Raw genomic sequence first — 16,282 nt, forward strand, 5'->3', positions numbered from 1 at the left:
TCTAGATAGACTTTTCATATAAGCATTCACATGGCAGGTTGAAGAGGACGAGAAACATATCTTTACATCATCTATGCTAGGAATATTGGCTGAATATGGTGCTTTACCTCATGCTACTAATGCCTCTGCCCTAACAGACAGCATCAAGGTGTGGAATTTATAACATTATTGATATCTTAATTCTATACCTGTGCATTTATGATATATACCTTAAATCTGGTGCATGAGTTTATTGGCATGTTCCAGTTTGTGATTGAGCTGCCTTTCTGATCCTAGAGAACTGCATGTTTAGTTCCTTGTGGCTGTATTGTTGTTAAGCTCCTTTGTGTCTGGCTATTGTTAACATTCCCTTGTTTATTCTTCTTTGCGCCCTTAATCAATAACATTAACCAGGGTTCTTTATTATTCATCCATCAATGTGCCCCTGTTGCTGAGCTGACCTTTTAAGACATAATATCTGTAGTATTTATTCATTGGTATCCCACAGGATTGGCCACTTTACAGGAACTCTTTGATGTTTATTTACTACGTTGAGATTGATAGCAGGGACATGATGTCTCCATGGAGATGATAGAGGCACACCCACATGCTCTTCTTTTTTATGTTAACATTGATTGTGGACTTAATATTTGTTATTAAGTAGAACTAGGCTGTTCATTTTGTTTTTCAGTAACTCTGGTTATAGTGGGAAATGGGTGGAAGATGTGAGTGGAAGTGCTGTTTTCTCAATGTGGGTACAGGAAAGGGAACTGAAATAGCAGCTCCTGATCCATACTTCCTAGAATCATTTTCCCTGAAATTGGAGGTATTGCAGGTTTAAAATGGCTAAAACAAAAATGCCTAAATTAATTTGAAAATGAAGTGGGGCAGATTTTATTTTCTTTTTCCTTTCCCCTTTTGTCCCGCAAAAGAAATATTGAGTACAGGAAATTCAGGTTTACTGCCATAAAAAGCCAGTTGTTTAGTAGGTTGTCATCCTTTGAAACATTTTTCTGGCCAGATGATTCCGATATTTCATCCTGGTTTTGACATTCTTTCGAAATTAGTTCCTTTTCCTCAATATTTATATTACCTCTTTTCTACTCATTCATGTGACCCTTCGGCCTTTCTGGTACCTCTTATTGCTCTTAAATATCTTTCACTGGTGTTATCTTTTCATAGCTTGTACAGAAGGTTAATTTTTCAATTTGCTACAGAATAGTAAAGGAAACAAATTTCTGCATCGTCTGCTGCTTTGCCATATTTTATCAGATTTCTAATTCAATAGGGTGTAAGCTAATCTTTTGTGTTTCAGTGTTACCATTTTGTTCAATGAAATTTGAATTTCATACTAGAAGTTCTTCTAGTTTGGCGAAACTTTGACCTTTGCCAAGGGTGCTGAAATAAATGTGATTATATTTGCTTGAATGTGGTGTCTGGTGCAATGAAATTGAACCGTGGTTATGATTGTTGTATTATTTTTTCTGTACATTAGCTTCATATTTGTTCAATAAGCGGATAAAATCTCTCTCTTTGGTCTTATCCCCCTTTTCTCTACAAATTTAGTTGTCCCCACACCACCCTGTTCGGTGGTAAAAATTTCTTAATGAAGCCTATGCTCAAGTTTTTGCAATTATTAGTTATGCTCTTCTAATTCTTTTGCAGCATTTACATGATCAACTGCAGTTGAAGATAAGAACTTCACATGTAAGCTTGTCTCATTTTTTTATTATTTCACACACTCATTGTGTTACCTTGTTTTTGTTAATGGCATGAAGTACCTTAGCCCCCATTCAGAAATTTGTTCTTTGTTGCTTTTGCTGCTCTCCTTGTCATTTACTGGATTGTTATGAATCTAGGAGTAGACGTATGGTACACCATTAAGACATTATGGTTTTAGGTAGATGACCACTGATGAATGTATATTATAGGAATCACATCTTCTTGACTTGACTCATCCATGTGTAAACTGAATGATTCACTGCAAATGCAGACTGCCCCACAAAAACATATACTCATGAAACCTTTTTGGCTATTCTTATACATTACTTACTCTAAATTAAGAATAACTTATATGCAGGCCAGACTTGCAGAGGTGAATTCCATGATTGGAAATAATTCAAGAAATGGTTTTGTTGATAAAGATGCTCCAGGTTTAAGTCCAATGATTGGCCAATTTCCAAGCAGTTCTACGGTAATTACTGGAACTTCATTTTCTGGTACTTCACCTTATTCAGGTTTCAGATGATATTGTACATGACTTATATTTTAATGAGTTGATAGGGCTGGCTTACTTTTCATTTGTTGTGGTCAGGTCGTGTTTTAGAAAAATTAGCTTGAGCACATTATCAGTGTACTAATCATTCTATCGTATTCTGTTTATATTTTGTCGAAATAAAGATCATTAATTTATGACCTCCATTCTGTAGGGTGTGCGTGGATTTTCTCACTATAGCCAGTATGGTGATGGAAAACATTTGGAATCAGCTGATGATGCGTCAAGATATGTACAAGATAATGATCCTAAACAAGTCAGAAGCTTAACGCGGAGTGTTGCGAATAATGAGAATCTTCTAAGGACAATACCTGACATTGATAGGTTGGCTTGAAAATTTTCGGAGTTCTTATGATTGTTTAAACTCGTTTCATGGTTTAGTGTCAAGAATTTTTCATGTACGACTTAATTATAAATAACTTGAGTAGTATCAACCCAAGGGATTTCATATATATTAATGGCCGCAGCACTTATTCAGCAGAACTAAGTACTGGCGCTTTGTTATGCCTGGTTAAAGCACTAATGGATTTGATTTACTTGTAATGTTACTAGCATCCTTATTCAGCATAACAAAGTCCTGGAGCTTTGTTATGCCTGGTTAAGAGTAATAGTCTGATTTACTTGGTGATTTTAGTCCAGAAATTATAGAGTACACAAATTTCTATAAACTCATTACTGATGTTAATAATCATAGAAGATACGGGTAGAGATGTAATACCTGAATGATTATGGGAGCTTGTAAGGCTTGTTAATGGTTGAAATTGTTTGGCAGATGGAGCATGATCTTTTCTAGTGTAACTGAATACAATAACTGTGACTGAAGATTCTAAGAGTGTTATTCATATAACTAGTGAATGGTGGTTTGTTTCTAGAATTTACGAGAAAGTGTGTGCTTAAACATTGCCACTAATGTGCGTCGTCAAAACGACAGGTGCAAAAGTGGTGGGGGATTTTACAGCTGATATGTCTATGCTGCGGACTTATTCACACATTTGCTTTAATTGCAAAATTTCGAAGACTAAATTGGTTGACCTAATGATTTCCGCCATCAACATTAATTTCATTAGTATCGGTGACTCCAGTAAAATGGAAACACGGATTGATTGAGCAACATATGCTTATCGATGTTGCTTTTGCTAATTTTTAGCATCCATGTGCATTGTTTTTACTTTATTCTCATAATTCTGATGCAAACATGCATATAATTGTTATTCTTGTATTTAGATAATTCTTGAAGTGTTTTCGCCTTTCCTCCACACTCCTTTTTCTTTTCAGTAGTTGGATAAATGTGCACGCTATTTTACGTTCTTCAGAGCCTGATTGCATTTTCACTGTATAAATTATGTGAACTTTCCTATGACCATTGTTACCATTGAAAGTTCTAACATGTTTGCTTTTATCATGTAACTAGAATTTACTGGTTTCTTGACTAGCCTAAGTTTTTCACTGTTCGGCCAGTGGGCTTGATAATTATTTTCTTAAAATCCAGTCTACTGTATTTTGGCAGTTAATCAATTTCATTTTCTTTCCTTGAGCTTGTATGTTCCATGACATTTCATATTCCACTAATTTTCGTGGCTATAACTTGTTTGTTTCAATGGAGTGGTTATTCACATGAGCTTGGTTTATTATTGATTATCTACTTAATGGTGGTGAGGATTAAAGTATTACCTTGTATAATAGGCATAGGACATTTAGAACAACCTGAAATAAATTATTTATTCTCGAAAATTTTTAGATTTTTGGAAATACTTTAGTTTTTAATGCTCTTTCCCGAATACTGTTCGGTACAAATGTTGTCCCAGTAGGATCTGCTTACCATATCACCAGATAATGGTTTGTCTACTGCGGCCAACCAGTATTACAATGTGAAGAGACCAAGTCTTGTTGTATTGTGTACATTTATTGATTCTGCAAGCACTAAGTGTGTCATCCATCTTTCTTAAAATTTTAGAGGTTACCTTAACAAGCCTCGCGCTTTAGTTGTCCTCATTTCATTGCCCTAGTACTATTAATATTTCTCAAAAGATGATCACTTATGATGCTGAAGAATGTAATCGGTGTGATATATAAATTTAAAGCAATAAAAAGATGAGTCGTGGAAATGCTGGTTGGTATAGATTAATAACTAACAACATTCTGTAGATTCTTGTAGCTTCCTAATAAATTACTGTCTCTTGCATGGAAATTCCGGGACCGCATAGCTTTAACATCCTACAATTTATTACTTACTGAATCTTCTTGTAGCTTTTTTCTACTTTGTTACTGCTTTCAATATTAGAAGCTAGGAAATACTTTCCAGCATCTCAATGTCATATTCCGATTCATGATATCTTTGCACTTATGCCATAGATCACAGGCTAAAGATGATATAAACCATCGACTTTTCATAGAACTCATCCTGCTCAGTTTGTCGTTTCATTATCAAGACTTCTATTCGTGCTGACCGATTAAAATTACAGAAATGTTGCAGGCCATTTTATGGAGAATATGCCTGAAAGAAATGGGTACTTCTCGGGATCTGACCAAAGAACTACTGATCAATTTTCCCATCCTCCAATGATGCATGATGGGGTTGGTTCTTTTGATTCAGAAGGTAATTCGCGTAATATCTCGTGAGAAAGTGGCTTATCTTGTTCCTATGCGACATATAATAGAAGTTCCACTGCAGAAGATGGACCTGGAATAGAGGGCTTTCAAATTACTGGAGATGCTAAACCAGGATGCAAACTCTTAGGCTGTGGATATCCTGTACGTGGAACTTCTCTCTGCATGTTTCAGGTATGAACTAGGGTATTCTTATAGAATGATTTACATTTCCGAGGTTTACTTTTACTGATAAATTGTATCTTTTCTTTATCATTTTGCTCTGTATACAAGTGGGTTCGCCATTATCCAGATGGCACAAGGCAGTATATCGAAGGTAAGCTTATAAATTGGTTTTAAGTTTGAGCTTTGGATTTTCTTGGGTTTGCTGGGTTAAACTTGTAGCTCAAATGATGTTGATATTTCCTTACGAAATATATATGTCTACTTTATTGATGCTGTCTCAGGAGCCACAAATCCAGATTATGTAGTGACAGCTGACGATGTTGATAAACTTATTGCTGTTGAGTGCATTCCAATGGATGAACAAGGCCGACAGGTAACACAGTTTTGCTTCCTTTATTACTAATTATTTGACCTATTAAGTGTTATCTTCAAATGTATATCTAAATATAAGAACACATTAGGAACAGGAACACATGAGAAATGAAATCAGCTTAAGTACTTAGCTAATTATCATCAATTCCTTAAGTGTTGTGTTTTTCTTTGGACACTTACCTAATTGATGCAACTTTCACTATCTGCTATGCGATTGTGTTACATTTCTAATTTACATACCGTATTGCATCATTTTCAGGGTGATCTTGTCAGAATCTTTGCCAATGATCACAACAAGATTACATGTGGTGAGTGCAATTTAATGAGATAGGAATTTTCCTTTAAAACTGTGAAATCTTAAAAAATACTGTGGCAATAATTTCATGCCCATGTATAGTAGATTTCTTGTTTACAGTTTGATATACACTGGTCATGGAAGTTTGTAAGCTCACTCATATTTGACGATCTTGTTCAAGCATGTGTATGTTGTATCTATCTAAAATAGCTTCAATTTTTCAACTTTCCGTGCTCCGTCGTCAGTTGAAACTTGATGAGTTCCCTTACTCAAGTTAACTAGCAAAAATATGCCCGTGCTTAATTCAGGTCAGCCACGTGTATCCCTTTTTTCTTTTTATTTTATGGTGCTCTATCAAGGCCATCTTTTATGTTTCCCTTTGATTGGATGACCGAATAGTAGTTTAGACCAATCTCTTTGTCTATGTTAGTATGTTGCTTTTCCTGATTGGTAATCTAGCGACCTACATTAGACATTCCCAAAGAACTTGATTGTATATTGCCGTAATTTATCAACTTTATGTGCTACTCAGCTTACTCTAAGATATGTTCATCTTGACTGCTATTCCATTTAACAGAATATTTGACTGCAAATTCATCTGAGTGACAATACATGTTTGCCAATCACCCCCATGTTAGGTGGTCCTACATTCTAATCGAATTTTCATTACTATATATGGAAAGGGTTAATTACACTTAGACCCTCTTTAAAAATGCGAAAATACACTTTCCCCCATAGTTCCAAAATTACACTTACACCGCCTCCGAAAATTCACTGTTTACACTTGACCCATTATTTTACAAGGGTTTGGACAAAAAATATCAACGTTAGTCAAAAAAATAACATAAATTTTGAATTTTACCCCTAAATATTCTCATGTAATAATTTTGAACTTATAAGGAAAAACTGTCATAATGTTAACCTCACTCCACATATATATATATATATATATTATATTTATCCCAAGTACGAAAATATACATGGGAATGTAAAATTAGTGGAAAAATTAAAAATTTATGCAATTTTTTGTGTTGATGTCAACATTTCCCATCCAAACCCTAACCGAAGGGGGTCAACGAAGGGGGTCATGTGTAAATACTGAATTTTTGAAGGGGCTTAAGTGTAATTTGGAAACTTCTTTGGGGAAAGTGTAATTTCACATTTTTAGGAGGGGTCTAAGTGTAATTAACCCTATATGGAAATGTAAAATAGTATATATAAATAAGTGGTTAATTCGGACTTTAAGTTGGCCCTGATGAGACAATCCTACAAAGGAGACGTGATAACTCTGAGAACGAGAACGTCCTGTTCCCCTGAAAACTTGTAACTTTAAGGTGTTTGAATTCCTCTGAGGTTGATTAGTCAATATCTCGCAGTTCCTAAAAATCTAATTCACATTGGAAAGTTACTTGGAAACCGCATTCCTACAACACCGTAAGTTTGGTATGATACAAGCTTTCATCTTTTTTAGATACAAAGTTACTTGGAGGAAATTCTTGCACAACTATTTTAATGACAACTGTTCAACAGCTAAGGGTGTAAAGGGACCTAGTCTCAGCTGTGGTACAATGTAAAATGATTGTTTCAACATATTTTCGAGGAACGACTGCATACATGTCAACTACTTACATGCATTGGGGTTCTGTTTGAAGGAGAAAGTAGACAGCACATCTTGTTATTTATTTTATATATTTATGCTAGACTGTACACAACTCTGAGTTTAGTTGTGATCTTGTGTTATACAGATGCATTTCGATTAGACTTTTGCCTACCGCAAAAAGTGTGTGCATCATTTCTCCTATTAGTATAGGAGGCATACTTCTTTTGGATTACATTTACAGTGATAAATTTTGGATAATTCTCCTGCTTTATGTGTTTCTTATGAGTTGTATGATAAATGCAGATGAAGAGATGCAACAGGAGATCGATACCTATATATCTAAAGGCTTGGCAATATTTAACGTCCTAATTCTTGTATGTCTTGAGTTTGTCTTCTTTCTTTCCTTGTATTACTAACAAAATCTTGCTATTTTTTTTCTCTTTCATACCTCTAACAATTGTGTTTCATGAATTGAGCCATGCTGCTTTGTTAAGTTAAATGCTAAAGTTTCCTGAAATATGTCAACTGCACAAGACTTTCATTTTTTCTACATGATGGCTGAGTTTATTGTAGGAGTGACCCTTATGCTTCACATGATATATATTATAGTCGGTCAGGGATCTTTCAGTGCATTGATATAAAATCCTAATTTTGACGAAGTTTAGATTTTCGCTGGAACTGGTCGTTTCCCATATATCCCAGATAACATGCTGAAAGATATGTATGTATGGCACTTCCTTATAAGTCTAAACCTGATTGCCAATTATTTTGTCATCCACAGACTCTTGTGATTCTATAAGTGATTGGGTTGGTTGTTTCATGCTTTAAAAGTTTGCGAACATTTTGTTCTGATTATAAATTTTCTTAAACATTTGACAGTTAGATTCCTCTGAAAACTGGGAGCCAGCAACTCTATTTATGAGGCGGTCGGGCTTTCAGGTTAAAGTTGAGAGAAACCAGGATGTTGTAATTTCCGAGAAATATTCTAAAGACTTGTTGGTATGCCCCTACTCTTGATCACCATCTGAAGTAAACTTTTGAAGTTTCAAGTGCTAGACTAAAGAGTTTGAGCCTTTGATTGGAATCCACGCATTAACAACTGAAATATGAATTTATCATGTTAAGCTAAGTTGCTATTTGTACGATAATAAAATCCTCAATTTAGTAGTTCAGGAGCTGCATAATTGATTCTTTTCTTGCATTTCTTTCGATATTTTTGTTTAATCTGAACTATTGATTTTACGACCAAGATCTGTCAAAAATGGATGTTTATACAAAAGAGATATGCTAAAAACTGCACGTACCAAGGCTAACATGAAAAGCAATCTTATAGCATGGTCGGAAGATTTTCTTAGTATAGACTATAATCAATTACTTTTGAGTACCGTAATGGAAAAGGCTGCACCCTTTTTTTTCACTTTTAAATATTTCATTTCACTTATATTTTCAGATCAAAATACCAAGTGGCCTCTCGGCGCAGTTTGTCTTGACATGTTCAAACGGCTCATCATATCCCTTTAGCACAAATAATGACATAAGGTATTACACCATTTCTTCACTTCTTACATCTGCATCTTTGTTATCGCTACCTCCTCTTACTGTTTTATACTTGTTCGGATTCTGTTTCTTAATGATGTAATGGAAAAGCCACATCCCCGCCTTAGTTTCCTCTTAGATTAACACTTAGAACCCCGAACTACCTATATTTTCTGGAAAATTTTCTCTCTGTCTGTCTTGTGCTTAACATTGGTTTTCTTGATTGTGCAATGGTAACTGATGGAATCATGTTCTCGTTTCTTCCACAGAAAATGATTACTTAATAAACCTATAGAAAAACTAAATAATAGATGAAGCTAGCAATTGCTATAGCAACCTTATGTGTATAGATTCAAGCAACACATTTTCAGAAATTGAATTTGGCTCCAAGTTCAGAGTTCTCTGATATGTCTAACAAGATGCTTTCTTACCTTGCACGTAGAATGCGAGATACACTTGTGCTGACGATGAGAATCTTCCAGGGCAAGGTACTCTTTCCTGCATATATCTATTACTCGATGCACTTCGACGGGTTCTATGAGAATTTTTCCCCTTTTTATTTCTTGCTGCCATTAAGAATTGATTATGCTTGAAGGAAATAAATCCGGCAGACTCTGTGATTCGGGAGTTCAACTCTTTTTGTGGATATCATTCTAGAAACAGCGGCAGACTATTTATTCAATTTTATTCACTCTTTTTTAATTTCATTCTAGTGCACTTGGCATTATCCCATTGGTGGGACTGAAAATTCGAGGAGTTGATAGCGAGCATTGTTGGGGAGGGGTTGCTTCGAAACATTAGATAAGGGCATTTTAATGTCATAGTCTTGTCTATGTCTACTCAAATCACTTTATGCCTCGTGAGTTTTATTTTAAGAATTAGTCGCTCGTCAACTTCTTGATATTAAGCCTACTATGTGTTCTGTGATTTCGCACAGATGACCTGTGCTGCGACGTTATTTCACTTATGTCTTATCGTTTGGTCGTATGATGGAACCGTAGATATTGAATATCTGTTTATTTTCCCCATTTGAACGTTCCCTTTAATTCTTTCCGAATTGAAGCAGGCTTCGGACGAGAAGAGGAAGGGTAAAGCATGATCGAGTCATCGCCTTCATCTTGTAGGTGCAGTGTTTATAGCGATTCTTCATTCTTTCTTGGAATAGAGATACCCTACAGTTTCTGCCATACAGTTGAGAATAAGTAGCCAAATATAGTGCATTTCCGTTTCCGGGTTGTATTATGTTTTGTTGTAGCAGTGTAGTTGTACAGCTTTATTCTTGATCGCATGCCATGTAATATGTGCAAGGTTGGGCATTTTGGTAGGATTTGCATCTCAATTTTGACTCTATACCATGTCATTGATAACCTTCTAAACCACGCTTTTTCACAACAGTCTTATCCTGTACAGTTCTATTTAATCATTTAATTTTTTTTTTTATTTCAGTAGTTAATCATGTGTGCACTTTTTGAAATAAGTTATTACAATAAATTATGCTAATTAACATTTTTGTATTATCATTTTCAACTTTCAATAAATCAAAAGATAGTTTTGTAAGTGACAATAAAACAAATTATATGTATTTCTTTTTTTATTATTATTTGAAAAAATAATAATCTTAATATTTACAAATGCCGCCTCTAATATATATAAATGATTTATTATTCACCCGTATTTTTTAAAAGAAATTACCCAAAAAATATGCTGTCAAAATTTTGACATTCATAGGTCTATAACACGGAATTCAATTTTTTATTTTATATTTTGTTATATTTTTTATTCTATGTTTTTTGGCAAATATATTTTTTTTATTCTATTTAACATGTCTATCTTATATGTATAATTTTTCTTTAAATTAGTTGTTGTGGCACGCCGTTCTTATATGCATTAGCAAATAATCTTTCACGTTTTAAAGTATATTATAAATAAGAGTAAAATATAAGAATTAGTACATTACATCAATAAAAAAAAGAAAGAAAAAAAAATAATACTTCATCAATTAATATAAAATTTTGAAAACTTGAATAAGTTAGTTATTTTATTACGAATGATACTTTTTATTTTAAAAAAAATTAGTACAACGGTGTCATTAATCACCATCTGTAACTGCGGGAATGTTCTTTTTTTTTTCCTCTCTTTATACTAGTATAGATATAAATAAATATATGATGTCATACGTTGTGTATATATTAAATGAATAAAAGATGCAATATGATTCGAAATGAATCTAAAAAGGACGTCGAAATTCATCTCGGATTCATTTCATCTAAACTGTTTAAATGCTCTGGAGCGGTGAATCAGATTTTTTACTTTAATATTTTTTTTTTACATCTTCTATTTCCACACCAAGTTGCAAAGAATATGTGATATGTTTTATTTAAAAAAAATATTTTATACACATAACGTATATATATTAAACAAATAAAAGATGCAATAAAATTTGAAATAGAAAGTACAGCAAGAAATGCACCTAAAAATGGAGGCATAATTGGGAAGGAGAAGTCAATATTAATTAAATAGGCATAATGATTGGAGAGCAAGAATATTAATGATATTCAACTTGTTAATGATGGGAGTTTGAGGTTTAATTTCTTCACTGTCCAAACCTAACAACCACAACAGTTTCGGACATGGTTTTTTTAAGTAATTGGACCACTTTTAGTAAAGTACAAGTATTACTCTTTTTTTAATCAACACTGCTTTTCTCAACTCTTGGAAGGTATAACAAACTAGGAAAATTATATATATATATATATAAATGGGCAGTTCCAGATTAGATTGAATTTAACTAAGACCCTGTCCAGATTATAAAATATTTTGAATAGCTAATCAATAAAAAATTATAATAACATTTTTGATAGGAGTAAGAATTTTTTGGATAAACAAACAAACTATTAATACACAAATGTGCTGTTTTTTTTTTTCCTATTATATTCTCACCTTACTACTCTAGATTCCACCTGCTTCTCAAGTCGTGGTTTAAAAAATTTCGAGAGAGAGAGAGCAGATGTCGCTGGTTGGATTGGCGTTTCTTTGTCCCGTCGCGGTCTAGGGTGGGGGCAACCCACTGTTTACTTTCGAGGGTTCTGTTCTTCCGCAAGATGTGTTGCAGTCCACACATTCTACTCTCACTTTGGACTCTACTCTCAAATTGACTCAACCGACATTATGTCATTCTTTTCTTAAAAAAGATTGGCTTTATTTGATTCTACTTTTAATATATATATATACATATATATTTAATTTTGGAAGAGATATAAACAAGTGTGCTTTTTCAATGCTTTTTATATTTTATCCTTTTATTTAAATAATAAATTAAAAAATGCTGAACTATACATATAATACATATCAATTCTTTTGATCGTCTATTCAATACCAAAAAATTTAAAACAAACCCAACCCGTCATTCTTGATATATTTATAGTCCGATGCTGATGTGGCACAAAGCGAAATAGACCAAAATGATAATTTTATTGCTTGGGGATGTTATTCAGTGAATTGAAATAGATCTTGACCTCATTTTTTCCTCCGTTTCTAAGATAAAAGCAAGGGGTACATATACTACTATCATTATGGTATTTGTGGTAGGTAAGTATAAAATATTATTTTATTTCTCACCAATTCTCGATATCAGGTTAAAATTTATTGGAGGATGTTGACAAAGTAATTTGCTCGATCAAGTTCAATTGTGTGGTTGTTAATCAAATGAAATTCAAGTGTATTGACGAGTAATTTGTAGATATTTATACTATATATTAATAGAGATCACCTATGTAATATGACGTCTCTTGCATTTTCCGTCTATTTTTTTAATATTTAATTTATTATTTATTTCCATCTAACTTTCTATTTCTCTATTATTTTTTTGAATTTTGATTCGTATTTTTATTGATAAGTTTATTTAAATAGTATTTGTAGAGGTTGTACAGCCACAACTTATTAATTTGTATAAATAATTTACAAGCTTTGAGGATTTTTCTTTTTCTCTGGTTTACATTAATGATGGAAGTCACGGATACCTAAGTCCATTTATTTGAGAGATGGTTCTTAATTATAGTCCGGAGACTGGAGTAGTTCTGACGCTAGTTGTTCTTGAAACATCGTTTTCGGTGATGCGTAGGTCCTACGTATGAACAGTAATCATATGTTTATGTATGGAAATATAAAGAAAGATTTTAAAGTAAAGCCACTAGAAAAGAAAGAAAAGTAGATGAGGACCATACATATATACATACATACTTAACACTGTGTCCTTAGATGACAAAAATCAAGACTTTGAACAATAATATTCTGCTGCCTGATCTCATTACACAGGATTTTACTCTTGTGGGGTTTCATTTCATAACATCAGTTGTGCAAACAAATTGGTGTCTGAAAAAGCATTTGATTCTTGATGTTAAAAAATAAGGAATTTCTTGCGGGGAAAAAGAGGATGTAACAGCTTCAATTCAACTTTCGCATTCTCTTTTGCTTTTGCTTCCTTCACTTCTAAGCTCTCTTGCCCTCACTCTCCTCTCTAACTCCACTCCAATCTTACAACCCCGGAGTTTTCTTGGATGAAATGGTGAGCTCTGCGTAGGTTGTTGGCAAATTTGAGCAACCACGGAGGTTTTTAGAGATGGGCTCTGTCGGGAATCAAAATCCATTTGCACCTTATGATAATTACAGGGATTGCTCGCAAGGTATTTGTAGTATATACTGCCCACAGTTTTGCTACTTGATCTTTCCCCCTCCGCCGCCGTCGGATGATGATTCGGGCGCCCCTTTTTCCCCTCTCATCATAGCCATCATCGGCGTGCTCGCCAGCGCTTTCCTTCTGGTCAGCTACTATACTATTGTCACAAGGTACTGCAAGAGGAGGAGTTATAGTAGCAGCACGAATGTAGAAAGTGAAGAAAATCGGGAAGAATCGGGTCAGGATCACTTGCAGGTTGGATCAGCTGGATTGGATGAGGCCCTGATTAAGACTATTACTGTTTGCAAGTATAAGAAAGGCGATGGCTTGATTGAAGGAACTGAATGCGCTGTTTGTCTTAGTGAGTTCCAAGAAAATGAGCACTTGAGGCTTCTGCCTAAGTGCAGCCACGCTTTTCACCTACCTTGCATTGACACTTGGCTGAAATCGCAGTCGAGTTGCCCGATGTGTCGCGCTAATGTTGTCATTTTAGCTCAGCCTGCGCCTCCCCCGGTGCCTAGTTCTCAAACTTCATCGGCTCTTAACACGAGTGCTTATGAAGTTCACCCGCCCGATGACTTGGTCTTGGTGGTGGATGATCAAGAAAGGGATTGTAATGAACATATGGTTGTAGTTAGGAATACAGAGGATTCAAGGAATCAGAGTGCAGGAAATGATCAAGAGGGAGTCGGGGAATTTGCGAGATCGGTTTCTTTAGCTGCATTTCCGTCCCATAGACAGCTTTTGGTTTCGGATATCCTGAAATTTGAAGAAATTGATGAATACGTACAAGTGGAGAGTGATCATCTTTGGAGGGGAATTGGTTCTTCAAAGGGGTTTGGTGTGGAAGAAAGCAGGGATGGTGGATTACTCAGGAGTCCTGCTGCAATGAAGAGGTCTACTTCTGCAAGCAGATTCATGTTCACAGTCCATGATAAAGGCAAGAATTCTATACTTCCCAGTTGATAATATACTGAAGATCTTTGGGAAAAAGATACAAACTTTACCAACAAAAATGAGAGGCTGCCACATTGAACTGAATTGTGCAATTGGCTGGCAGACGCCAAATTTTACTCGAATATTTTTCAGATTCACAGCAAAGTAGCAATGGAATATACAGTTACTCTTTGATTTTTCGAGGTTTGATGCTAAATGGGATTGAACACAATATGAAATTTGAAACTATTATTTATTTATCCATATACATCAATGCTTTAAATTGTTGTCTTCTCTGGTAATTTGTTGGTTCCATGAGTTATCATGTATGCATATATACCCCTCCAGAGCTATATAGTCACAGAGCATTGTTCTTGGCTTCTTGCAAGTTTCATTCTGCTGTGAAGTTCATTTCGAGCTATAATCGACTATATTATAAACTCTTTGGCTCATAATATTTCCAGTCACATGAGTGCGTGAAATGGGTGCATCTCACCGGCTGTAGGGCATTCTTCTTGCTTCTTTTTCCTTTTGATGCGAAGAGCTAGTTCATGTTTTCCTGACAGATAGTCATGCTATGTATATTCAAGAAAGTTTTTGTTAAAGATTCCCAAATTGTATGAGTTTTGTCCAATAAGATGAGCCCTGGAAATCAGCTCATTTCTTGTTTTGTGTATGCTTTCAAGTTTATACAAAAGATCAACATGCTGGTTGCTTTTTTAGTTTTCCCTTTATTTTTCCTCCAAAATACGCGAGTCATGGTATGAAGCTTTCTAATAGCATGATTTGCATCAAAAGTTTCTTGCGACTTCTCTTCCTCGAATTGTTTGATGCTTATACGGGTAGTTATGTTATTTTAGAAATATACAAGAAATGAAGTTACCTAAAGTTTGATATAATACTATATGAAATATGAGGGAAAGTTCTTATTTCAGTATAAATCCTCTATTTGTTCTGAAGCTTATAGAATATCCGGATCATGTGGCTGCATTCCTTCTTGTTCTATACTAGTTGATTAGGTTATAGCAAGACTCGTCTTCTGATGCTCACAAACCTCTGGTCCTTTCTCAACAGAGTTAGGCAAAGAGCTGCATCGATACTGATGTAAGGTTACATGTAACTATCAACCATGGTTTTCACACTTAAACCAACTGAGCAAGCAAATTTGACAATCGTACCTAATTGATCACATTATGTTTCCTAATACGAGCATGTATATCTTAAGGTTGTCTGAGTTTGTGCAGAGGTAGAAGTCGCGATGTCTGACTTGTTCTTTAGCATCTATCTGGTTGTTGCATCATGCATGGTATTAAACAGGATAAAATTTAGCCGATTGTTAGCTAAAGCTGAAGTTCCTGCCCTGCATGCTACTTGGGTGGAAACACAAATTTTCTTGAGTTTTTCGACTTGATAAGACGATGATATACCAAGAACGGCGATATTGCTTATATTATACTCCTACTTATGTTTTAGGCTGCAATTTTCCCTCTGGCCATCCGGTTGAGAGTTAATGTGATTTTCAAAATTAAGAGATTTTTCTACAATTTTCACAAACCTCTGAGGTATTTATGTGATTTCCTGTCATTTATTGTGTTTCATGCCCCCAGAAAAGAGAGCTTTCCTGTTTCATACAAAAATATTGCTTCGGCCCTCGTTGCAAAGATTCGGGCATGACTTCTCAGGGACAGGGCAACCCAAACATTTGAACACCTAATGATGCTTACAAAGACTGTTCTAAAGGAACTTGCAGCTCATATTGTCCACAATGGTGCAACATAGAAAGAACAAAGGATGAAATTTCTGTCCTAAAACTCTCCCTAATTCTCATAGCACTGATGACTA

General features: G+C 34.7%; 2 protein-coding genes across 5 annotated transcripts in view; both read left to right on the top strand.

The window, feature by feature from the left end:
- Window positions 1-10,199, top strand: part of LOC105168103 — a 13,756-nt gene extending 3,557 nt beyond the window's left edge. For 3 of the 4 annotated variants that reach the window (XM_011088067.2, XM_020695754.1, XM_020695747.1), the window contains exons 7-20: window positions 38-148; window positions 1,645-1,686; window positions 2,060-2,173; window positions 2,409-2,578; window positions 4,717-4,850; window positions 4,926-5,035; window positions 5,135-5,177; window positions 5,308-5,399; window positions 5,658-5,706; window positions 7,597-7,667; window positions 8,173-8,292; window positions 8,744-8,832; window positions 9,272-9,317; window positions 9,896-10,199. In XM_011088067.2, the coding sequence (XP_011086369.1) occupies window positions 38-148; window positions 1,645-1,686; window positions 2,060-2,173; window positions 2,409-2,578; window positions 4,717-4,850; window positions 4,926-5,035; window positions 5,135-5,177; window positions 5,308-5,399; window positions 5,658-5,706; window positions 7,597-7,667; window positions 8,173-8,292; window positions 8,744-8,832; window positions 9,272-9,317; window positions 9,896-9,928 (1,224 nt within the window). In that variant the 3' untranslated portion in view covers window positions 9,929-10,199. The remainder of the gene's footprint in view (window positions 1-37; window positions 149-1,644; window positions 1,687-2,059; window positions 2,174-2,408; window positions 2,579-4,716; window positions 4,851-4,925; window positions 5,036-5,134; window positions 5,178-5,307; window positions 5,400-5,657; window positions 5,707-7,596; window positions 7,668-8,172; window positions 8,293-8,743; window positions 8,833-9,271; window positions 9,318-9,895) is intronic. The other variant, XM_020695758.1, reaches the window with a different exon arrangement.
- On the top strand, window positions 13,082-14,700 carry LOC105168134 (RING-H2 finger protein ATL52). The gene has a single exon (XM_011088086.2). It carries the CDS (start codon window positions 13,448-13,450, stop codon window positions 14,468-14,470), a length of 1,023 nt encoding a protein of 340 aa, XP_011086388.1. The 5' UTR covers window positions 13,082-13,447; the 3' UTR covers window positions 14,471-14,700.

The sequence above is a fragment of the Sesamum indicum genome, linkage group LG1 (genome assembly GCF_000512975.1).
Source record: "Sesamum indicum cultivar Zhongzhi No. 13 linkage group LG1, S_indicum_v1.0, whole genome shotgun sequence".
NCBI classification, from domain to species: Eukaryota; Viridiplantae; Streptophyta; class Magnoliopsida; order Lamiales; family Pedaliaceae; genus Sesamum; species Sesamum indicum.

Coding starts and splice junctions, on each gene's coding strand:
- LOC105168134 (XM_011088086.2), top strand. CDS start 13,448: ATGGGCTCTGTCGGGAATCAAAATCCATTTGCACCTTATGATAATTAC.